At 33.2% G+C, this 10,666-nt stretch overlaps 1 protein-coding gene across 3 annotated transcripts in view; it reads left to right on the forward strand.

The window, feature by feature from the left end:
• Positions 1-9,238, forward strand: part of LOC117178300 — a 13,821-nt gene extending 4,583 nt beyond the window's left edge. For all 3 annotated transcript variants that reach the window (XM_033369666.1, XM_033369667.1, XM_033369668.1), the window contains 3 exons: positions 6,116-6,282; positions 8,148-8,354; positions 9,039-9,238. In XM_033369666.1, the coding sequence (XP_033225557.1) occupies positions 6,116-6,282; positions 8,148-8,354; positions 9,039-9,101 (437 nt within the window). In that variant the 3' untranslated portion in view covers positions 9,102-9,238. The remainder of the gene's footprint in view (positions 1-6,115; positions 6,283-8,147; positions 8,355-9,038) is intronic.
• The last annotated feature ends 1,428 nt before the right edge of the window (positions 9,239-10,666 follow it).

Here is a 10,666-nt window from a genome sequence, read left to right on the forward strand (position 1 = left end):
GTTGAAAATAAAATTTATTAGTATGGACTTCTTTCGCAAACACTCGATATTGTATAACGATTGGAAATGAATAAATAATTTGTATTAAATTTTAACATAATATAAACTCTACACATTGTGCCAATTAATTTTACAATTCTATGGCTCGGTCCCCACCTAAAAAAATAGGCTTCTCCGCTTTCTGTGAATAATATTTTAATTTTCTGAATGAAAAGCAATGCACCCAGTGGGCACATAATTATGAAAGTCCCAAGAACGTCTTTGGGACGTTCCTAGTACGTCTTATGTCAGTCCAGTTAATGTCTATAAGATGTTCAACGTCTTAAAGATGACCTAAAGACGTTTTAAAGACATGGACATTCTCGGGACGTCTTTCGTACTGACATTAGACGTTTTAAGAGCATCCCTAGGTCGTCCAAAAGACATGTTGTAAAAGACGTCTTAGGGATGTCCCAAAGATGTCTCTAGGACGTCCTTAATTTTTTTGCCCACTGGGCAATCGAACCACAAGATATGAATCTTGAAGCAAAAAATTTAATTAACCCTTTTCGGCATACATTTTTCAGGGAAACGAGTTTTCATGAAAATCGGTACATAGGGGTTTTTTGGGTCACTGATTACGAATCTAAACTCAGATTTTGAAAATTCAAAATCACTAAAACATGGATTAGTACAAATTTTCTGAATTTTCAAAATCTGAATTCAGATTCGTGATCAGTGACTCCAAAAGTCCTTGGATACTAATTTTTAAAAAAATCCAGAAAACTTTATTATTTTGACCGCCATATTGTATCCGTCATTTGGGATTTTCAAAGTCTAATTTCAGATTCGTGATCAGCGACCCCGAAAACCTCTGTATACCAATTTTCAGTAAAAAATACAAAAATATTCCGAATTTCGGGCGCCATCTTGGATCCACCATTTTAAATTTCAAAAATCTGAATTCATATGCGTGATCACTGACCCCAAAAACCCCTGTATACCAATTATAATGAAAAGTTTTTTCAAAAATGAATTTTTTCAACAAAAAAGGCTTTTTTTCATCTTTGTTTATAAGTATTAACAAATGATTTAAAAATTTATACCCTTCGCACAAAAATATCAATTTTCTATCATCTTGCGACCATGAAATTAAAAAAAAAACCTGTGTAAAATTCAATAAAAACTACTCTGAAATTGCAAAAAACGATATGAAAAAAGGTGGGAATACGGTATTCCCACCATGCCGCAAAGGATTAATTCTGACCAAGAGCACATTCATTGTGACGCAAGCAGTTCTATCAGAAACAAATAAAGATTCAAGAAAAAAGATAGGAAAATAATGATTGTCTATTATTGCAGAGTTTTCAATTGAAAATTGTCACCATGAAGTTAAAATAATGAAATGAAAATAAAAAATAAGTAAATGTATGAATGAATAAATGAAATAAATAAGAGATTGAAAATAAAATAAATGTAAATTCCATACTTTTCTGATTCAACAGTTTCCAATTCTGGACACAGCATCTTTTTTCAGTATTTTTTGCCGTACAATCGGAGAAGAGAGATAAAAGGTATATCCAGAAATTGAACGGATAAACCGATTTTCTTCTACATTTTTTTAATCGTCTCGTCGTTATGTAATGAACCGAATGCAGAATATTAAAATTAAATTCCTTAAAATTTGATGATTTTTAATTTCTTCACACCGACTATAATCTCTAACAATATGAGAGTGGAGTGAGGCATGACAGGCACTCAATCTAAATCCGAAGCTCGAGCTTGGGTTTACGATGTTTGAAGTATCGTCGAAAAAATAACACTCTAGACCACCCGCTGTTGCATAACCATCTAGATTCTAGAGGTTCCCTGAACTATGTTCACCATGAATACACTCATGGTGGCGGTTCGCTACTTCCCAGGTGCAAAAAATGCATCAATTTTCAATTAATTGGAATAAAACGAGAACCAGGCCATTTTTCGAAAAAAGCTCTCTGTCCAAGGCTGTATTTAGGCATTTATATTCTGTGGTTAAAATATGAAATCATACAATTCAGAATTGTAGGAGAAAAGCTGTTTTGGGTAATACATGGGATAATTTTCGAGCCTAACGAAGTGCCTTAAGACCAAGGGACTATGGCATCCGATAGGCAAGTGTTCTTGGTGCATCTCTTCCCCAAAGAAATATTAACATCACGACCCTGTGGCGTCGCTGTGCTATTCTTCCCCAGGCGAGACTTCTTCAGTGAAATATTAAGTCTAAGTCACCGTAACATCGACAGGCCAGCCTTCTGTCGGCATCAGTGTCCCAGTAGTATATTAATACTAAGATACTATAGCATCGACAGGCAAGCCTTTCTTGGGCAGCACTTCCCTAGTAAGATATTAAGTTTAAAACACTGTGGTATTGGCGGATAAGCCATCCCCATGCATGTTTTCTCCAAAGAATTATTATAATTACGACCTTGTGGCATCAAAGGGTAAGTCTTCCCTGGGTAAGCGTTTCCCTGCGCATCACTTCCCCAGACAAATATTAACACCATGCGACTATAGTGTCGGCGGGCAAGCTTTCCTGGGGCATCCCTTCCCTAGTGAAATATTAAATCAATGACAGTGTGGCACCAACAGGCGAGTCTGCCTCGGGTATCACTTCGCCAGTGAAATATTAAGGCCAAGACACTGTGTCATCAATGAGCAAATTTTCTCCGCACAAGCCTTCCCCGGGCATGACTTCCTCAATGAATTATTAACACCACGACTTTGTGGCGTCACCGGGCAAAGTCTTCTTCAGACAAGCCTTCCCCGGACACCACTTTCACAGTAAAATGTTAAGACTAGGAGACTATGGCATCGAAGGACAAGCTTTCCTCAGACATCTCTGACCCTGTGAAATATTGATACCAAGGCACTATGGCATCGCCGTGTAAGCCTTCCTTGGACATCACATCCCCAGTGAAATATAAGGTACAATGCACCGTGGCATCGACGGCCAAGTCGTCTCTAGGCATGTATTTCGAAAAGAAATATTAACACCACGACCCTGTTGCGTGGTCAGGCAAGACTTCCCCGAGCATCACTCTGCAAGTAAAATATTAAAACCATAATACTATGTTATCAACGGACTAGCCTTGCCCGGACATCTATTCCCCAGTAAAATATTAATTCCATGACTGTGGAATTTACGAGAAAGTCTTCCCTGGATATCATTTCCAAACTAAAATATTAGGAACTATGAACTGTGGCAACACCCGTAGGCCTTCCCTGAGCATGTCTTCAACAAACAAATATTATCACCACAACATTGTCACGTGGTCGTGTAAGTCTTGCTCGGACATCCCTTTCGCAGTAAAATATTATGACCATGAGGCTAGGGCTTTGTCGAGATAGTCTTCCCCGAACATCTCCTCCACAGTGAAATATTAAGACCTTAACAATATGGCATCGACAGGTAAATCTTTCCAAGGTATCACTTTCCCAGTGACATATCAAGACCAAGGTACTGTGGCATCACCAGGCCAGTCTTCCCCGGACATCACTTCCACAGTGAAATATTAAGTACAATTCACTTGGCTTCTTTAGGGAATTGATGCCAAGGAAGACTTGCTGATAGATGCTGTAATCGCTTGTTCTTATTTTTCACTAAGAAAGTGATGACCGGAAAAGGGTTACCCGTCGATGCCACAGTACCTTGGTTTTAATATTTTACAATGGAAAAAATGCCCAGAAAGTCTTGCTCTTTCGGCGATGTCACATTGTCATGTATGTAATATTTCTGTTGAAAAGTGATGTCAGGGGAAGGCTTATCAGGGGAAAACTTGTCCATCGATGCCACAGTGCCATTGTCTTAATATTTCACTGGCAAAGTGTTGCGCTACGAAGCCTTGCCCGGCGATGCCACAGTGCCTTGCACTTGATATTTTACTGGGTAAGTGATGCCCAGGTAAGACCTTATAAGCCATGCAAATGATTGGAGACATGCATGAAAATGGGGAAAGCAATGTCCGGAGAGGCTTTATCTTTGGGTAATTGATGCGGGGAAAGACATTTATTCCCAAACTCATATTTTTTAATGTTTCGAGGATCTTTTTAATTATTTTCTTCAGCTATGTTTTGTAAAATCAAAAACACGTTAAACTTTCCCAGAAATCTTAAGCAAATTTTTCATTCTGATCATTTGGATTTAAATTTTTTGAAATCTATTTAAGTTTAAGATGATTATTGCGTGTTTTCGAAACTTCTAAATATACAATTTTAATTTGAATATATTGCTAAATACTAACAAATAATAAAATATTCATTAACTAATTGCAGATAAAAATTTACTTTATGGAAAATATTTGTAGTTAAACTAAAATGTCAAAAATCTGATATTTTCATATTTTATTAATATTTATTACCGTGTTACATAATTTTAAACTGATTATTAAAACAATTTTAATCATTTTCTTCTACTACATATTGAATCAATTATTTGTAAGAAGAGTTTATGATTAAATAATTAGTTCCACGCTACCGTCTTAAGTCTTACCTTTTTACTCGTCTGATATAGATTTAGTTATAATAAAACAAATTTAAATTTAATAAAAGCTGTATTTGCAAACTTTATTCATATTTACTTTTTATAGTAAATATTTATCAAAAAAGAAAAATTAATTATATTCATTTTATTTAAAAACGGATTATTTCAATCCGCCAAAACTGATTTGTTCCGAATTTGTAGTGCAAGTTACAATTTTTTACAAATTGTGGTTCGAATTAGAAGCACTAATGATAAAAGAACTTGAACAAAAATAATTCTATAAAAGAGAATAAGAGGAAATATGACTCTAAAAATAATATAAATATTGTGCTCAGTCTGACGATAGGACGAGAAAAAGTTGACTGAAACTTTATATTAGTGTGAATGTCTTGGGAAGTCTCATATTTAAAAAAAATAGTCACTGAAACATTGAGGGCTTTGTCACTCACCGCAATAACTTAGTTTAACAAAACTTTCCACAAAATTCGGTTTTATAATTATATCATTTGAGGCGAAAAACAATAGACCCTACTTCCCTTCTCTCACTTCACCCTTCGTTTCCCCTCCTTAACCAAACTCTTTATTGGTCTACTGTCTACTCACCGCACTAGCTCCTGTAACAGTCCTCTCCCCTACTTCCCTTAACCAGCCATATATTCCTCTCCCTCACTTCTCCACACTTCCATTCACTTTTTTCAAGTGCCTTTCGCTCATTTCCACTCACTTCCACAATCCTCATTTCCCTTTACTTTCCCTCTGATTATTTCCCCACACTTCTCCTCCTAAGAAAAAAGTATGACGGACGGACGGACAGCTGACTAAAACTACAGTGAAACCTCTACTTAAGACACCTCTCCAGAGCGGACACCTCTGTTTACGGACACTTAACGTGATTCCCCGACCCAAGGTCGTGGAATATCCGTCTATACCGGACACGGACACTATTTACCTTCACGAGACGGACAGTTTCAATACAACCTGACTCATTAGCTTGATGGCAGACATAGGGGCAGGGATAAATGTAATTGTTTCGTTACCAGAACTTTTAAGTAATTATTCATTTTGTTTTTTCATTCACTTTATTATTTTTTCATTTATTTTATTTTTTCATTCATTAAATTTATTAATATTTTTGTCATATATTCTATTTGTTTATGCATTTTATTTTTCATTTATTTTATTTGAATTATTTGTTTGTTATTTATTTTATTTTTTAATGAATTTTATTTTTTATTCAATTCATTTATTTCATTTATTTATTTATTTTAATTTTTTTATTATTTCATTTATTTTACTTTTTTAACCATTTACTTCACTTATGAATTTATCAATAATTATTAGTAATTATTTACTGAATTAATTATAAATAAATAGTTAATAATATTATTATATATACACATAAACATATTACTGTTCAGCAATTCACTCTCTGCAGTGGGAGCCTCTCTTGGGCGGACACCTCTTCTAAGCGGACAGAAAGTCGTTCCCCGTGAGGGTCCGTTAGGGAGAGGTTTCACTGTATAAGTGTTTTTGTTAGGAGCTACGAAACCCTAAAAGATTGTATTGAACCCATAACTTTATACTTAATTAAGTAGTGATTCTGAATTATTTTTTTAGGACAGCTGACTACGAAAGAACATAAAACCCATGCAGCTACCGAAAAAGTGAACGATCTTTGGTGTTTTCAATGCGACACTATGGAAGATGGTGAGAAATGTGAAGAGTTATCGAAAAATAATACATCACTAGTACAAAAGTGCACGGATGATAAAAGAATATGTATGGTGAGAATATTTATGAATCTTTAGGGATAATACAGAGTTTAAAAAAAGTTCAAAATGGCCGCCTACGTTTTGAACTGTATTTTGGTACAAAAATTATCCAAATCAGTTGAAATTAAACCAAAATTTGGTTCAAAATAAACCATATCCCATTCAACATAAACTAAAAATTGGTTCCTGTTTAAAGAATGACTCGAATCGAAATAGAGTAATTTAAAATGTTGTAAACCCTGTTTTTTTTTAATTAACTGGACCATTGGTTTTACTATGAAACCAAACCATTTTAAGGTAAGGGGTCATCCATAAATTACGTAATAGCTTTCAGGGAAGAAGATAAAAAAAAGTTCTGATCTGTTACACTCACATTATAACGTACATGTTACAATCCATATACCAGTATTATATTTTATAACGTTAAAATTTCAAAAGTATCCTCCGTTGCGTAATTTTCCGTATGAGTAAACACTTTTCTAGCTCGTCCATGGCTAACTTCACATAAAATTCCGTAAAACTAGCCCTAGCGATATATTTGATTACTTAATTTTATGAGAAATTCCGTAATTCTATTCAGTGCCTTATAGTTTAGTAATTTTACAATACAACATAGTAATAATGTTATAAAGATAAAATAATGTTATTAAAATTAGATAAGCAAGCTTTTTTCGATCATTTTGTAAAAAAAATCCATAAAACTTCTTTTTTCAAGGAGAAAAAGTGTGGAGAACTACTAACTCACAATACTCAACTTACAGCTTAAAAGAGGATTGAAGGTAGGGGAAATAACGGGAAGGAAAGTAGTGGAAGTAAGGAGAAATGAAGGGATAGGAGAGTGCGGAAGTAAGGAGTATTGCAGTGAGGAGTGATAGGGGTCTCAAAAGGAGATGGCGGAGGGGAAATAACAGAAGTAGTGGGAAATAAGGGGATGATAAATAGGGGAACCATGGCGAGCGGAACGAAGCGGAATGAGGGGAAACGAGGGGGGTAAAGGAAGAATAGGAAAATGCGGGGGATGTGGGAGAGGGGGAATTAGATGAGGAACAAGTTTCACCAGGGGGGGGGGAGCCATGGTTGAAATGCGTGGAGGAGAAATAGGGTGGAAAGGGGAAGTAGGGGAATTCAGGGAGAATAAGAGAGAAAAAGTATGAAAGGAGGAGTTTTGAACGACTTACTTCCATCTTAATAGGGAAAATACCTTCTATCGCCTTCTTTTGTAGGCGCAAGCGCCTACAGTGACCAATTTAAAAAAATTGCTACCCCGCTCTCAATTTTTGCCATTAGGACTCAATCTTTCTCGGATATTTTCAGTATTTACTTTATTTGATCAGAAACTGTACAATTGTACAGCTAATCGAATTTTATAGCGTAGCCATTGATAATACATCTACAAGAGTTAGAACCTTTTTTGTGCACTATAAAATTGTGAACATTTTTTTACATGACCATATTCTACCTAAAATCAACTGTTCGCAGGTTATTTTGAAAAACATGTAATTGTTACAGTATCTTTATAAAGTCATCCCTAACGGATCTATGAAAAAAATGCTACTTTTCCGAATTTTGTTCTCAATCCTTCATTGACTGGATTAAAATGAGAAACCGTGATTACTTTGAAAATAAACCGTATTCTGGTTTAAAATAAACGCCATCCAGTTGAAAGTGAATCGCAATCCTATGAATTGTAAACTAAAACACCTAATGATGTTAACAATGAATTGGACTTTGATTCAAATCAAACCCAAACCAGATTGATTTTGTTCTCCACCATGACTCAGATTTGATCTATATTGTTATCTTCATTATCATTAATTAAACTATATATTTCATATAAATTTAAATAAGAAATTTAAATAATTCGAAATATTTATTAGGTAAAACGATTTTCGTATACAACGAGTAACGAAAATCAAACCTCCAAGCCAATTATGTGGGCCTTACAGAGAAATTGCACAAATAAATGTGAGCCAGGCTGTATTGTAATTGGTGAACGCACAAAACTTTATGCTTGTATAGCATGTTGCGAAACCTCTCATTGCAACATTGGTAAAGGAACGGCACCTGATTTAAAAATGAATGAGGTATCTTGAATGATTTTTAATTAGTAAGCACTTATTGCAAAAAGTGTAAATTCCATATTTTCATAGACAAAATCTGTTATTTTGAGAGTTATTATGGCTTTTATAAAAAAATAATCTTGAATGAAAATTACCTTCAATAAAATAATAAAAATGTACACACTTATCTCCCGATATAAGACCCCTCCCCGTTTACGATATTCCTATAGTTGATGGACTTCGCAATTTCGTGATGAGAGGAGCCGTGGGGCCAAAAGAGAGGATGTGCTCAGTCAAGCGTGACAAACAGCTCGAGGGCGGCATTCTCAACGCGTTAGTCGCATCAGGTTAAGTCATGCGTTCAAATTCAAATCTAACAGAAATGGTTCATTCGACCCTGTCTGTTTATGTGTGGATCCCCTCGATTTGGGATCAACACCGAGGCAAGCCATGCTCGAAACTGGTCTTATATCGGGAGTTCAGTACACTAAGAAGTAAAGTTTGACCGGGGCTTTTGTTTCAAAAAATTAAAATTGAATTATTTCTATTAATGTGAAGAATTCCTGAAAATAAAATCAAGAATCTAACGACCAAATTCGGACAATCATTTAAATTTCTTAAATTTTAATTATTTCTATTGCTTGTACACTTTTTGTAATACTACAACCAACATATATTTTTAAATAATATTTTTCTTTGAATTTATAGGCGGGCTTCTTCTTGGCTTTTATATTGCAACTGCTGCTCACAGTCATCATGTACCCATCGTGACATTGCTAATAAATTATGAAAATGCTTATACCTTTTCCACTTTTTCCTCGTCTTCCAATACGTGTTATCTACTTCAAAGTACGAAGAAATCTACGTCAGCAGTGTTTAAAATTCAAAATTCTGTCTTTAAGTCTGTATTTACTTCGATTTTTATGTCACTTTTATAAAATAGTGAAAAATACATTTTAAAATCATGTTTCAAAATTGATTGTTTTATTTCTTTATCTTCAAGTGATCATTATTTTATCATATTTGAAACCTTTTTTTATAGGTTTAAAGATTTCCCATCAAGATTTGACGTACGCTGCGAAAAAATCTATGATTGTTATGGAATACATGATTGAGTGATTATATTGAATTTATGAATCCTTAAGCAAAAATTGATGATTATAGTATATCGCTATAATCACTTTTAATTGATATATTTTGAAATTAGAGCTCAAAAATCCATTTTTTGTATCGAAACCTATTCTAGTTTATAAAATCTTGTAAATAAGACAAAAAATGCATGTTAATAATTACTTTTGAGCAATTTAAATAAGAAAAACTATTAATCCGAGAGCGCTAAGAAAGTTCATTTAAAAGAGTTAAAATAAAATAAAAATTTATTATTATAATTTAAAATTATAATTTTAAATAAAATAAATAAAAAATAAAATAAAGATTTGAAATTTTTGAATTTATCAAGCTACTTCCTGCAATTATTTATTTTTAAAAGTAATTAATTAAAAATTATTTGACTATTCAGGTCTTGATTTCTCTATTGTATATTTTTGAAAGATTAAAATTTGAAACTGAACAATATTCTACATTTTATTCTAAAAATACTAAATTTGTAATTCTTGAAAAAGTGAAAATTTAACTCACTAACAGGCTTTCAAAATTGTACATTTTCATAGTATGAACGTTCATAGAGCAAAAAAAATGTTCTAAAAATTCGAATTATTGAAGAAATAAAACAATAAGAAAGTATACTTTCGATAGTTAATGAAGCTCTATAGATATGTAGAAAAAGAAGATGGAAAAGGTTAATATTTTTCGAGAAACGTATCGTTAAAAATCGTCCTTTACCATAGTCATGTAAGTGAAATTAAAAAATTCAATTTTTCAAATTGATTTTGGGCTGAACAACAAATTGTCTAATACATAAACTTTATGTATAAACTGATGAATTTTCAACCAAGTAAGATAAATATTCAACCAAGAAAGATGACTACAGGGTGCAACTAATTGGTAGAAATTTACAAAAAAAAAATCAAATTTTTAGAAGAAATAAGAATTTTCGACACGGAAAGTTAAATTTTCAACAAAAAAGATCATTTTCAAGCCAAAAAGATGACTTTCTTACTAGAAACGTTGAATTTTCTACCAAAAGATAAATTTTTATAAAATAGTTTAATCCCCTAACACATAGATGAATTTTCTATTTAAAAAATACGAATTTTAAACTAAATAGTTGAATTTTCAACTAAAAAGTTAATTTACAACCAAATATTTTTTTTTACTAAACTGTTCAACTTTCAAGACGAACGGACGAGTTTTGTACAAAACAGTAAAACAGATCA

The sequence above is a fragment of the Belonocnema kinseyi genome, chromosome 8 (assembly GCF_010883055.1).
Source record: "Belonocnema kinseyi isolate 2016_QV_RU_SX_M_011 chromosome 8, B_treatae_v1, whole genome shotgun sequence".
Classification (NCBI taxonomy): Eukaryota; Metazoa; Arthropoda; class Insecta; order Hymenoptera; family Cynipidae; genus Belonocnema; species Belonocnema kinseyi.